General features: G+C 43.2%; 1 protein-coding gene across 8 annotated transcripts in view; it reads right to left on the bottom strand.

Annotated features, from left to right (window-relative positions):
• Positions 1-12,680: 12,680 nt before the first annotated feature.
• The window catches only part of ALDH8A1 (aldehyde dehydrogenase 8 family member A1), a 46,731-nt gene continuing 44,229 nt past the window's right edge, over positions 12,681-15,182 (bottom strand). For all 8 annotated transcript variants that reach the window (XM_030809715.1, XM_030809713.1, XM_030809714.1 and 5 more), the window contains one exon: positions 12,681-14,169. In XM_030809715.1, the coding sequence (XP_030665575.1) occupies positions 13,717-14,169 (453 nt within the window). In that variant the 3' untranslated portion in view covers positions 12,681-13,716. The remainder of the gene's footprint in view (positions 14,170-15,182) is intronic.

Below are 15,182 nucleotides of genomic sequence, written 5' to 3' on the forward strand. Positions count from 1 at the left end.
GCCTGTTTGTCTTTTGTTTTCTGTTAATCTGTCTTTTGTCAGTCTAATTTGCAGGTCTCAGACACAAAACCTATGGGGATAGAGGAAAGTTTTTTTCCCTCCCTTCCAAGGTATATGTCTATTCTATCCATTGAAGGAAACAGAAAGAAAAAGCTATTCAGAAGTTATAAGAAGAGCAAACTGAAATGTGATATGACTTGGATAAATAAAAGGGTAAAAGTAAAAGGAATCCATTTTTTCACCTTTTTGGGTGGATATTTTTGGCAACATTAAATTACCTTTCCATCTTTATGGACCTTACATACTATTTGATTCTGCAATTAATATTTATGTTATGTTTTGTTTGAGACAGGGTCTTACTTTGTCACCCAGGCTGGAGTGCAGTGGCACCATCACAGCTCACTGCAGCCTCAATCCCCTGGGCTCTAGCAATCCTCCCACCTCAGCCTCCCAAGGAGATGGGACTACAGGTGCATGCCACCACACCTGGCTAATTTTGTTTATTTTTTGTAGAGATGAGGTCTCACCATGTTGCCCAGAATGGTCTTGAACTGGCCTCAAGCAATCTTCCCACCTCAGCCTCCCAAAGTGCTGGGAGTACAAGCACGAGCTACCACACCCAGCCTGTATATTATCTTAATATCAGGAATGTTTCTTATTGGTTTTTAGCCTTTTTTATTTAAAGTCAAGCTATAGACAAAGTACAGAAAGCTAACTTAAAATTACAGAACAGAGTGCAGAAGTTACTAGCCTAGATAATGGAATTAATCAGCAGGCGAGTTGAGAGGGGAAAGGATGGAGGCCTGGGATGGTGGTCACCATCTACTTTCCTCATCTTACAGAATAGGGAGAAGGTAGATAATGTCAAAACTCGATAAATGAACAGATTAAAATTTATACATATTAAAGTGATCCATGGAACCATTAAATATCTTAATATATATGTTTATATATAAATATAAAATATATGTTTACATATAAATATAAAATATATAAATACAATTATATATAAATGTATATTTTCATATCTAATATATATTTTTATATAAATATATATTTTTATATAATATATAAATATAGAATATATATTATATAAAAATATATATTTATATATAAATACAGAATATATAAAGTACATATTCTATATTTATATATAAATATAGAATATATATATATATATTTTTTTTTGAGATGGAGTCTCACTTCTTCGCTGAGGCTGGAATGCTGTGGCGCTCACTGCAACCTCTGCCTCCTGTTCAAGCAATTCTCCTATCCCAACCTCCCAAGTAGCTGGGACAATGCTCAGCTAATTTTTGTATTTTTAGTAGAGACAGGGTTCCACCATGTTAGCCAGGCTGGTCTCAAACTCCTGACCTCAAGTGATCCACCTGTCTCAGCCTCCTAAAGTGCTAGGATTACAGGCATGAGCCACCACGCCTGGCCAAATGTCTTAAAATATTAATGTAACTAATAAAAATTGGAAGGGGAGTTGCAGGTGGGATAAGGTAGGGTACATGTATTGAATTTCACACCTTTCATTGTAGGAAACTGAAAAACTGTGTATTATTTGAAGCTGATGTGGCCAGAAATGTGGGGCCACATATGGGTTAGTTCTGCTGTACAGAAGACATAGAAGACCTAAATCCAGAACTATTTCTAAATGGTTAAATTCTGGGAAGAACAATTAAGGATGGAGAGGGAAGTGCTTAGCTTAACACGGAGCGAAATTCTTTTACTTTCATTTGCATCATTAGGCACTCTTAAGTTATTTTCATTTTTTTTTACACATCGCAATCAGCCTTTTATAAATAATAATGTATGTATTTACAAACTCTTGTTGCTTCTTTGGGAGTGGGAACCGGGAAGGTTGAGCTCCACGTTCTCCAAGGATATCCCAGGTCTCTAGCCCTCTTATCCCCAGCTGCTTTAAGGATTCTGAGATTAGCTAGTGTCGTGGGACACCCAGGGACACTGGAGAGAACACCTTCCCCAGAGACAACCTGGAAAGCCTGCTCCAGGTGAGGTCAAAGGAGGACAATGTCCTCTCGTGCCCCAAGTGCTGCTGGCTGCTCAGCAGGAAGACCTGGAGAGGCAGACCCCCTGGGAACCAACTTCCCACTGCGCTGCTCTTTCCCTTCTGCCTGGCACAGGGAGTGCCAGGGGCTGGTCTAGGATGATCCATCTGCCCTCGGGCCATCCATGTTAGATATTCCCATAAGCCACTGAGCTCAGACTTTCGAAAGATAATTTCAGCCAGGTGCGGTGGCTCACACCTATAATCCCAGCACTTTGGGAGGCCGAGGCAGGCAGATCACCTGAGGTCAGGAGTTCGAGACCAGCCTGGCCAAAGTGGTGAAACCTTGTCTCTACTAAAAATACAAAAATTAGCCAGGCGTGGCGGTGCATGCCTGTAATCCCAGCTACTTGAGAGGCTGAGGCAGGAGAATTGCTTGAACCCGGGAGGTGGTGGTTGCAGTGAGCTGAGGTGGCACCATTGCACTCTAGCCTGGGTGACAAGAGCAAAACTCCGCCTTAAAAGAAAGAAAGAAAAAGAAAGAAAGGGACAATTTCAAAGCCCTTGGTCCTTGCTTCAGATCTGCTTATCTTCTGGGAATGTCCAGTGTCCTTTGCTTGGGGTTGCCTGCAGCTGACTATGACTCCATTCATATAGGGTGGATTCACCCCTGAGATGTCCCAGAGCCAAGCCTCTCACTTCAGGCTTTGTTCATGAGGGTTTCAGTTTGTAGTGTGGGGAAGATATTTGGTTCCTGAGTATCTACAGCAAGCCTTCTGAAATGCGTGTAACAGTCCAGAACAGTCATTGTCAGTCTCTGCTGCCAAGCTTGTCAGTGCCTCAGGTCAGCGCTGACTCACCCAAAGGCCGGTGCAAATCATCGTCATCGCGACTCTGAGGCTTCTGCCAAACAAATATAGGCTGCTCTTTGGGGAAGAATCGTAATTCTGATTGCAGCTGGCCATTCATCAGGTGCTGGGAATCTGCCTAATCTTGTCTGTTGGCCTAGGATATGCCAGCTCCACGCATCTGATGATGACTTTCCCATCCCACACCTCGTCGCAGCCCTCCTCCACATTCCTCAGTCCAGTCTTACCCTTGGAGCGATCAGAACATTCCAACCTCATCTCATAATGGCAATTCATTCCAGTGTGACTCAACAATTTCCAACAAAGCCTTGAAAAATACTCCTGGAATATTAAGGATTCATGGAGTCACTGAATCATAACAAGGTTAATTGCCAGGGATGTTGAAATTACCTTGTGTAGCTCTCTCCCCACTGCCAGATGGACAACTGAGGCATGGAGAAGCTTATTGGCTTGCCAAGGATCTTACAACAAACAACTCCTAAACAGAACTAGAATACAGAATATACAGGACCTATAGAACTATACAAGCATCAAAGAAATAGAGGTATTCTGAGGACAATGACAACTAATTGCAAATTCTGATTAAGTATTTTGGAGCTCCTGCCTACATATAATAAGCAGCTGGCCTCTATGTGTTCTTAATTACAGCTGTTGGAATTGAGTTATATATGAAACAAGTCCTCTATTTTAATATTTCAAGCTCAGACATAGCGAACGGCGGGAGAGGGTGGAAACCCCTTCCCTGGGGGACTGAAGGTAGAGTGGGGCTATCTGGAGTGGTTGGGCTGCTGTGTGGGGAGCAGCCTCTGATTCTGTGCAATTTATGTGACAGCCCCTGAGCTTCGGGCTCTGTGACTGCAGGTGCCAGTTGCCTGCACAGAGCATAAAATGCACAGGTCCCTGCACAGAGCATAAAATGCCCTCCTGAAGCATCTTTTTAAAGTGCCCACATATCAGGTCCCAAGGACTGCCGCTGAGAAGTAAGCGGCAGGTGCTCATGAATTTCTAATAGAGGAAATCTGACTTTCATGCAACATCCTTGAGAAATCAAAGCATGTGAGAATCATCAAGATAGGTAAAAATTTAAATATCAGCATATTTATCTCTTCAGGGGATTTTTGAACAATTTCTCTGATGTTTCAAGTTCAGCAAAATACATGCTTCTGAGGTCCTCTTTGCATTGATTTTAGGTATCTTAGGGGAAATGTATTCTCCCACTAATAATCTACCAGAAAGCAGCTCTGAGTGTTTCTTTCTAGTAACTCCTGTGATCCTGAGGCTTGGGACTTGGACTCAGTGGTCTGCATTCAGATTGAGTTCAGTCATTGGGATGGAAGTGATACAGTCCCCCTTGGGAGCGATACCAAAGTGCTTACCGAGCACTTGCTTCAAGCTGAGATGACTGAACTCTCCTCTCCTGCCCCTTCCTCTGATATCCTAAATAAATGGAGAGAGTTCACAGCTCCTGGACAGTATTCATAGAACATGTACTGCACCCTTTCCTCAGGATGTATTTAGTGCATCCTAATCTCGAGAAAGACTGACTCCCTGAACTTGAAGGTTAGAAATAATTAAACAAGAAAATCCCTTCTCTGGATTTCTTGTAACTGTCAAAAATGATGAGTAGTGGAAAAATGGCTTCAGGTCAGACTTCTCGCTCTCCCTGAACCTTTGCACTGTATTGTGTATAAAAAGAATATAATGTCCCTGTGTCATGATAGGGTGAATGTTGCTATTTCTGCCTTTTGACTGTTCATTATCATTTGCTATCATAAGCCAAGGGCCTGATAGATAGCTGCAGAAACCTAAATAAATGTAATAATTATTCAGGACTGTTCAACCCACTCATCCTCTCATTCACCTCTCCTGTACTACAGAAAATACCTCCTTTTGTCTTGGCAAACACAATTTGGAAAAATGATTTAAGCCCTGGCAGCAATAGATAGCTAATTGTATTCTATTTTGATTGCCTTAGAGGTTAGCCAGCCAGAAAGCAACATTTCATTTCCATGTTCTGAAGAATTTTAAGGCATCCCAGTTCCATTTTTTCTTTTTCTTTTCTTTATTATTTATGTAGTTTTAAATATACATAAGCATTATCTCTATGCTTCACATGCAGTGCTCTGAAAATGCATTCCAACACTCTTCCATTCTCCATAGAGTGCAAACTCCTTGAAGGTAGAGATTATTTTTCATATTAGATGTATGCCAGGATTTATTTTATCCCTATAGATTCAGATCAATGCCATGGACAGCATAGAGACTCCACAAAAATCTGCTGCACTGAATGTAATAAAAATCAAAATCACTATAGTAATTGTCCCATGTCTTGGAGAAATTGAGAGGTGACAGCGTGCTGGCAGTCCTCACAGCCCTCGCTAGCTCTCGGCCCCTCCTCTGTCTGGGCTCCCACTTCGGCGGCACTTGAGGAGCCCTTCAGCCCACCGCTGCACCATGGGAGCCCCTTTCTGGGCTGGCCAAGGCCAGAGCCGGCTCCCTCAGCTTGCAGGGAGGTGTGGAGGGAGAGGCGCCAGCGGGAACCAGGGCTGCGTGTGGGGCTTGCGGGCCAGCTGGAGTTCCGGGTAGGCGTGGGCTTGGTGGGCCCGCACTCGGAGCAGCCAGCCGGCCCTACCGGCCCCGGGCAGTGAGGGGCTTAGCAACCGGGCCAGCGGCTGTGGAGGGTGTACTGGGTCCCCCAGCAGTGCCAGCCCACCGGGGCTGCGCTCGATTTCTCACCAGGCCTTTAGCTCGCAGGGCAGGCCTTGGGACCTGCAGCCCCCCATGCCTGAGCCTCCCACCCCCTCCATGGGCTCCTGTGCGGCCCAAGCCTCCCCAACGAGCGCCACCCCCTGCTCCATGGCGCCCAGTCCCATCGATCACCCAAGGGCTGAGGAGTGCGGGCGCACGGCCCGGGACTGGCAGGCAGCTCCACCTGCAGCCCCAGTGCGGGATCCACTGGGTGAAGCCAGCTGGGCTCCTGAGTCTGGTGGGGACGTGGAGAACCTTTATGTCTAGCTCAGGGATTGTAAACACACCAATCGGCACTCTGCATTTAGCTCAAGGTTTGTAAACACACCAATCAGCACCCTGTGTCTAGCTCAGGGTTTGGGAATGCACCAATTAATACTCTGTATGTAGCTGTTCTGGTGGGGCCTTGGAGAACCTTTGTGTCCATACTCTGTATCTAACTAATCTGGTGGGGAAGTGGAGAACCTTTGTGTCTAGCTCAGGGATTGTAAATGCACCAATCAGCACCCTGTCAAAACAGACCACTCGGCTCTACCAATCAGCAGGACGTGGGTGGGGCCAGATAAGAGAATAAAAGCCGGCTGCTGGGGCCAGCAGTGGCAACCCGCGGGTCCCTCTCAGCACTGTGGAAGCTTTGTTCTTTTGCTCTTTGCAATAAATCTTGCTACTGCTCACTCTTTGGGTCCACACTGCTTTTATGAGCTGTAACACTCACCGCGAAGGTCTGCAGCTTCACTCCTGAAGCCAGCGAGACCACGAGCCCACCGAGAGGAACAAACAACTCCAGATGTGCCACCTTAAGAGCTGTAACACTCACCGCGAAGGTCTGCAGCTTCACTCCTGAGCCAGCGAGACCACGAACCCACCAGAAGGAAGAAACTCCGAACACATCCGAACATCAGAGGGAACAAACTCTGGACACGCTGCCTTTAAGAACTGTAACACTCACCGCAAGGGTCCGCGGCTTCATTCTTGAAGTCAGTGAGACCAAGAACCCACCAATTCCGGACACAAAATGACACATCTGTTTACAATGAGGCAGAAACCAAATTATAATTATTTTAGATTTTATTGATTTCTGAGTAGCAATCACACATCCCATAAGTGAGAATATGGAAGCCAAGTACCCTGACTCATCAGAGAGTGTAAAATCTGCTAATAGGTGCCTGTTGCCTGGCAAGGATTGTGGCCCAACCAGTGGGGGAATGGAGCCAGAGCCCTCCAACCACCACCCAGACAGGTAGGGCCTGGCCCAGCCCACTGTTCAGGTGAATTGTATTTAGAGGGTTCATTACACGTAACCCCTTGAATAGCCTCTCCAGGGCTCTACTCTCCATCATGTGATTGAGAGACTGTGGTTATAACTCATAGGGTGAATCACAGCATTTCTATAATGTTCTCCAAAGTATGTGCTTCGGCTTCAAAAGAGAAAACAATACTTTGTAGTTGAAAACTTAGGAAGGAGAGTAGGTACTAATAAATCAATCTAACAAGAAAAAAGTCAACTTGGGAGTATGGAGTAATATTTTGTAGGAATTTTAAATCAGGAATTTACTGACTCAAGTGTTTTGGATTAAACTTATTAAAGCAATGAATTCTTCTCTTATAAAATGAAGCCTTCTAGGAGGATGATCAGACCATTTAATGAGGAGAGAACACCCTGGGGCCAGTACTTAATCATGTCATCCACAACCTCTAATTTTAGCTCCTAAAAACTCTGAAGCCATCTTTTTCCCCTTTTTAAAAAAAGTTATTTCTGTGCTAGTTCTAGAATCATGGCAAATGTAAAGTTTTGAATTTGATCCATGTTTGACAAACACAAAGTAGATGAACATGTTTTTTTATCTTATTTCTGTAGGAGAGGAAAACTTTTCCTCTACCCTCTTCAGTTGGGCCTTGTGAATTAAACTGGCAAAAGTCAAATTGACAGGGGAAAAAGGCATATGAATTTTATTTTAAATTTTATGTGCATGGGAGCTCCATAGAAAAGAAGTAAAAACCCAAATAAGTGGCTAGCCTTGGGGCTGTAAGTACCATTTTAACCAAAGGTGAAAGATTATTGAGAAATGACTAACAAAGAAGAGGGAGTTTGGGTTTTTAGGGCCAGTAAATTGTAGAAAGGTAAATATCTGGGGGAAAATCCAATGAAGGTAAAAGTTATTTAGTGAGATTTGTTTATGCAGACATCTCGGCACCATCTCCATCTCCAGAAATAAAGGTTATTGTTTCTGTCCTGGTACAAGAGAGAACACTATCATAAGGGAATGTTATGCCCTCCTTTTAGGCAAACGGGAGGAAAATAGCTTTTCCTGTGTCTGCTTTTTCTCAATTACCCTCAGCTCAAAACAATCAATGTATCAAAGTACCATATTTTGGGATGGCATATTCTGTTCCCCTTTAGCTTTTTTACATATCTAAGACCTTCCAGATTATTAAACCGTATTTTTAAATCCATGTTCTTTTTAAAGATGTTCTTCAATCACCATGTTCTGTCTTCCCTGTCCTAACTTGAGCCAATAGCTTTCTAGGCCTCTTTTTAAATATCTAACAACTTGAAATTTTCATTTCATTTTTCAGGCAGTTCTTCTGTTTATTTGAATTCTTGTTTCTTTTTGCTGCATTACATCCCCAAGTCATACCAGAAAGGATGAAACTTTCCAGATAGGAAGAAACTTTTCGAGTCATTAAATATCTTATTGTGCCTTCATTCGTGAATAAGAGTTTCGCTGCCTATAAATTTAGGTTCAAAATAATTTTCCGTGAGAACTTTGAAATTTTGCTCGTCTGTCTTTTAGCATCAATGTTATTAATGAAAATAGTGATGACAATCTTATATGCTTTTTTGTGGTAAGTATCCTGTTGATTCACTCTGTAAGCTTTACACTGGGAATTTTTATTTTTATTTTTGATATTTTGAGACAGGGTCTCACTACATCGGCCAGGCTGGTCTCAAACTTCTTGCCTCAAGATATCCTCCTGCCTCGGCCTCCCACAGTGCTGGGATTACAGGTGTGAGCCACTGCACCCAGCCTACACTAGGAATTTCAAATTTTCAACAGAGTATTTCTTGAAACATGGTATTTTCCATCTAAAAAGAGTGTCTTTAGTTCAGAGAAATTTTCTTTTTCTATTTATTTGATTTTTTTCCCCCTTTTTCTTTTTTTTTTTCAATACTTTTGGGGGAACAGGTGGTGTTTGGTTACATGGATAAGTTCTTTAGTGGTGATTTCTGAGATTTTGGTGCATCCATCACCTGAGCAGTGTACACTGTACCCAATGTCTTTCATCCCTCATGGCCCTCCCACCCTGCCCCCCGGGGGAACTCAGAGTCCATTATATCATTCTTATGCCTTTGTGTCCTCATAGCATAGCTTAACTCCCACTTATAAGTGAGAACATAATGATGTTTGGTTTTCCATTCCTGAGTTACTTCACTTAGAATAATGGTCTCCAACTCCATCCAGGTTGCTGCAAATGCTGTTATTTCATTCCTTTTTATGGCTGAGTAGTATTCCATGGTATATGTATATATATATACATATATAATAGATATACATACACACACATACATATATACACACATACACACACATACATACCACATTTTCTTTATCCACTTGTTGGTTAATGGGCATTTAGGCTGATTCCATATTTTTGTCTTTGTTTTTACATTTTGAATTAGTTACATATTAATAGCTCACTGGATCTATCCTGCATCTCACCAACTCTCTTATATTTTTCCTTTTCTGTCATTCTCTACATCCTGAGCTATTTTCTCAACTTTATCTTCCAGACTACTAATTTTTCAGCCATATCAATGATTCAATTCTATAAATTTTAAAAATTTAATTGGAGAATCAATGTTTAATTTCTCAAGACCTCTTTTATGTTGTTTGCTTGCTCCTTTTTCATAGAAGCCTGTTCTTATTTATAAATGTGCTATCCCCTCACATCTTTCTGAGGGGACTCATTCAACTTTTTAGTGTCTCTGCTCCTTCTTGTATCTGTTTCTACCACAGTCAGTTGCTCTTTCACACATCTCGATATTTTTCTTTTACCAAAAATTTAATAATCCTTAGTTGCTTGGTAAATTTTTTTTTTTTTGAGACAGAGTCTCGCTCTGTCACTCAGGCTGGAGTGCAGCAGTGCAATCTCAACTCACTGCAACCTCCACCTCCCGGGTTCAAGCAATCCTCCTGCCTTGGCCTCCCAAGTAATTGGCCTCCCAATTAGCTGGGTGTGTGCCACCACACCCAGCTAATTTTTTGTATTTTTAGTAGAGATGGGGTTTCACTGTGTTGGCCAGGCTGGTCTCAAACTCCTGACCTCAGGTGATCCACCCACCTCAGCCTCCCAAAGTGCTGGGATTACAGGCATAAGCCACTGCGCCTGGCCAGTAATTTTTTTAATAAAAACAGTATTGTTGACTGGGCGCGGTGGCTCATGCCTGTAATCCCAACACTTTGGGAAACCGAGGCAGGTGGATCATTTGAGGTCAGGAGTCTGAGATCAGCCTGGCCAACATGGGGAAACCCCGTCTCTACTAAAAATACAATAATTAGCCAGGTGTGATGGTGGTTGCCTGTAATCCCAGATACCCGGGAGGCTGAGGCTCAAGAATGGCTTTAAGCCAAGAGGTGGAGATTGTAGTGAGCCGAGATTGTGCCACTGCACTCCAGCCTGAGTGACAGAGCAAGAGTCTGACTCAAAAAAAAAAAGGGACAAAAAAATGATATTGTTGATTGGCATGGGTAATTGACAAAGTTATTTTTTGCAATTTGGAAAAACCGTTTACCCATAAGACCCATTGGTGAATGGGGGACTAAATCCCCATTTTCTGAAGAAAAGAAGCTTCTTTTTAAGACGTGTGGAGAGTTCATCTTGCACCCTCATTAACTACTAGGGAGGAGGACTTTGCCTTGGGTGGTGAAATTTGGCAGTGCATCTCACTCCAAGATGGGGCTGCCTTTCCCTTCCTCCTCCCCAGCACTGCATGGAAGGTCCTGAGCTATCTCAGGCTTTGTGCCTGGAGCTCCATTAGAGGCATTCCTGGGAAGTTCTTCTACTCTAGTGTCTCCAGCAGGGAGCAAATGTAGCCAGCTTCTCCTGAAACCTAGGAAGAGGGGAGGAGGCACCTGTCTTCTAATCAGTGTCTTCTAATTCCTCAACACTCCAAGTGCAATCTCAGGTCCCACCACAGAACTACTGAATCCAAATCTGTATTTTAACAGAGTCCCTGGTGTTTCAGGAGCACTTCCGAGTCTAAGAAGCACTACTCCTCAGCTGCTGTCCATCCTTGAGCTGGCTTGGGACCTCTGGGCTCTGCCAGGAGGTGTCTCTCCCACCTTTTCTCAGCTTCTCCTCTCAGCCTGTTCCTGGTTGTCCCTTCAATATCATCCACTTTCCTTTTTTGGTATATAAATAATTCTGAATGAAATAATATAGTGATCACTTATGTGCCCATCAACTGGCTTAAAAATAAAGCCCTTGTGGACACCCTCACCCCAATTCTATCGTCAGTTCTGAGCACAGTACGGCAGGGGTGTGGAAGCCCCAAGTCAGGATACACTGGTCCCGTGGGACTCTGCTGCAGTGTAGGCACAGAAATGGAGTGGCGCCTCAGCTGCTGTGGGGACCTGAGATCACATGGATGGCCTGGGAGGAGTTCAGTCTTGGGTCCGTACTCACTCACTTGAAGGGGCTGGAACAAAACTAGGAAAGTTCTAGCTCGACTGCTAAGACTCAGACAATGTTATAACAACTGAGAGATGGAATAGTGTTGGCTGGAGGAAAAGCATTTGTTCAAATAGGCGTTAATGAGGCTGCCTTGTGAGCCCAGGAGGAGTTTTAGAGATCCAAAAGACCCAGAAGTAGGGAAATGGCATCCAGGATGTCTGTCAGCTGGAAGCAGGCCCCTCCGCAGGCAGGACCCAGGGCCAAGACAGGAACCAACAAGAGCAGGGCTGACTCTGAGCCCTGGAGAGAACAGTCTCCTGGGCAAAGACAAGCTGGTGGAAGGTGGTTGTCCAGGCACAGGGAGCAAGGAGTCAGTTGCTAGAATTTGGATTCAAGATATGGCTTGGGTCTCAGGAATAAAGATGAGCTTCGGCCAGCCCATTTACAAAAGTGAAGATGCAAATTCCTAGAGACTGGAGTTGCTGAAATTCCTCTTGCTGATGTTCAAATTGGTTCTTCACTGAAGTGATTAAGGTCAAGGGGACTCAGCTGAGGAAGAGAAGAGGCAAGGAAAGGAGAAGGGAAGGTCGAATCTAGAGCCGGGTATAATCCAACATCACTTGATCTGAAAGGGGCTGGCTTTTATTTCTCAGCATTTGCAAGCAAGCCAATATATCTGAAATCCTAAGCAAAATTATAAAGCTTGGTCTTCCCCTCTCATCACCCTCAACCACACACACACAAACCATGGAACAAATACCCCAGAGCACCAGGAAGACTTTGTTCCCTTCCCAGAACTTGCTTTGAGCACCTTCTGTATGCCGGGCACTATGCTATGAACTGAGACTCTTCAGAGTGCAGTACCAGCAGCCTTGGCCTTCGACACTCCTGTCCTGTTATGGAGACAGACATGCAAACAGATCACTCCCATCAGTGTAGGAAGGCCCGTGCTGGAGGTGTTCCTGAGTTGCATGGCCACTGAGGAAGGGCCTTGAAGTGGAGGTGGGTAGGAGAGAGGATGGAGGAGGCAAAATAAGAAGGAGACTTGGAAGGGAGACGAAACACCATGTGTGCCAGGAACCACAGGTACTTCACTGCTTCCTGAGCACCAGCTAAGGCAAGTGGAAGGGGGTGAGAGATCATGGGTTTTGGAACCTGAAAGTCCTGGGTTCAAACCCTACCTCTACCCATATCATGTGTGTGACCTCGGGTATGTTGCTCGACCTCTGTAAACCTCAGTTTTCTCCTGTGATCATTTGGGGATCCAAGAAAAAAAAAAGCATTTGAAATCTTTATTACTTAGTAAAACGTCCATATTCCTAAGAGGATGGGGATAAGGAGGAATGCATTCAAAAATAAGATACATGCCATACTGGTTACTAAAATTGCTTAACATTTATTGCTTCTTTTGGGGTTAGCAAGTTGTAAGCCTCATTAGATGCATACACTAAGAAATGGAATTGATTAGACTCGACCGTAGGAATAGATCAAACTATGTCCTCTTCTTGTTCCAAGTTTGCTCCAAAAGTAGTATTTTGTTTTTCTTCATCCTTGTACAGATACATTTAGTAGAGCTTACCACATAGCCTTCCCCTAACAAATTCCAAAGACGTCCACTGCCCCCTTATGTAATGAGGTACAATCAATGATCAATTAGCCATGCTAGTGGCTAATAGACAAGGAGATTATCTCCATAATCTCTCCAAAGATGGCAAATTATGGCTATTTGTTTCTTTTTGGTTTTGCAGCATTTTTTTTTTTAAGACAAGGTCTCACTCCGTCCCCCAGGCTGATATGCAATGGCATGATCCTGGCTCACTGCAGCCTCAACCACCTGGGCTCAAGCGATCCTCCCACCTCAGCCTCCCAAGTAGCTGGGGCTATAGGCAGAGGGCACCACACCCAGCTAATTTTTAAATTTTTGGTAAAGACAGGATTTCACCATGTTGCCTAGGCTGATCTCAAACTCCTGAACTCAAGTGATCCACCCACCTTGGCCTCCCAAAGTGCTGGGATTATAGGCATGAGGCACTGTGCCTGATTGTAGATTTTTTTAAAATTTACCATATACTTGCAAATGAAATAATCTGATTATCTGGAGATTCCCAAGAGTTCAATGAAGATGATGAAAGAAACACTATGAAAACATAACCTGGGAGGAGCTTGACAACTGTTTGGCATCATTGCTCTATCTTCCTACTTAGAAGTCTTTTCTTCCGAGTCCACATTGAAAATAGACAGTATCTCTTCACTAGCGGGTAAAATTACTAAGAACTGAGGACAAGCTAGAGATAACCTTCTGCCAAGTCAAGGCATAGCTGGAATTCATGCCATGATTTTCATCCACCACACTGAACAACTGATGCCTGCAGCCAGGCATTGGCCATAGTGGCTCCACCATCAGCAAGATCAGTGTTTAACGGTGATGGTTTTGATCTCAGTGAAGAAGTCGTAAGAGTCCTTGGCTCCTTCTCTACCTATTCCAGAACTCTTCATCCCCCCGAAAGGAAGGTTCAGCTCCCTGATGAGCCAGCAGTTGGTCCAGACCAAGCCGGACTGCAGCTTCTTAGCCACCCGGTGGACGCGCCCCACATTGCTGGACCACACGGTAGCCGCCAGCCCATACTTAACGTTGTTGGCTCTTTCAATCACCTCCTCTTCACTATCAAAGGGGACGACACACGTCACTGGACCAAATATCTCTTCCGTCATGCAGCAGGATTCATCCTTAATGTCTGTTATCACCGTGGGAAGCATAAAGTAGCCTGCCTGGTTCCTGGCAGGGAGGCTCAACTTATCCACTCCCTCACCGCACCAAATTTGGGCACCTTCAGCAAGAGCTCTCTTGACGTAACTTCTGACCTGCGTGGGTAAAAATCATAATTAGCAATGTCTTACCATGTGGCTTCACACAAATCAGCAGAAAATTCAATGTTTTCTAATCATCTCGGAAGGAGGGATAAGGTCATTCCTAAGAAATCTATGGTCGATTATCTTATCACTCAGCTGCTAAGCCGGAGGGCAGAGGCGCTCCAAGCATCATTTGGGCATTCACCTTTCATACATAAGGGAGGGAAGTAATTAATGTCTAAGTGCCAGGAACTCAGATAAGTGCTTTTCATACAACCTCACTTGATTGTCTCAAAACATTATTAACTATTGTTAATCTATTATTATCTTCTATTTGCTGATAGTATAATTGAGTGTAAAAAATATGAATGGTTCATAGAGCTAATAAACAGTAAAGTTAGAATTCACACTCAGGTATATTCTGTAGCTAAACACACGAAAGAATATTTTCTCCCTTTTTGGGAGCTATGTCCATTGCAGAAAATGGGAAGAGAAAGATGTGTAAGATTTAGTTAAAGGCCAGAATGCCCTTTAATAGATGAGCTTCCAGAACAAATCATTTCTAATTTCTAGTCTCATTACTGAATATACTCTGAAAATATATCTAGGTAATATATTTTAGCTAACTATAATGGGAAATAAATTATGTAGCAAGTTAACACAGTGACTCAGAGATAATGACAGATGTATATTAACAATGGTTGTAGAAATAGCTCATAATAATTATACATATATAAACATTGTTGAAGTCACAATTATATGTTTTTCTACTCCAAGGGGTATTATAAGCAAAAGAGAAGTATAAAAGTAGTCCTAAAAATTAAAAATGTAGAACAGCAGTAAAGAAGTAAACCAAAGACAGGGTAAATTTTGCAATAATGTTTTGGATTTTTACTTATCTATCGAGCATTCTACCCCAGGATTACATTAGAACTCCATTGTAGAACTATATTCAGTGTAGAACTATATGTATATTTTCTATGTAAAATAGAGGTAATGTTATTCTATTATTAAATTTGCTCCAA

This window comes from Nomascus leucogenys, chromosome 3 (assembly GCF_006542625.1).
Source record: "Nomascus leucogenys isolate Asia chromosome 3, Asia_NLE_v1, whole genome shotgun sequence".
NCBI lineage: Eukaryota > Metazoa > Chordata > Mammalia > Primates > Hylobatidae > Nomascus > Nomascus leucogenys.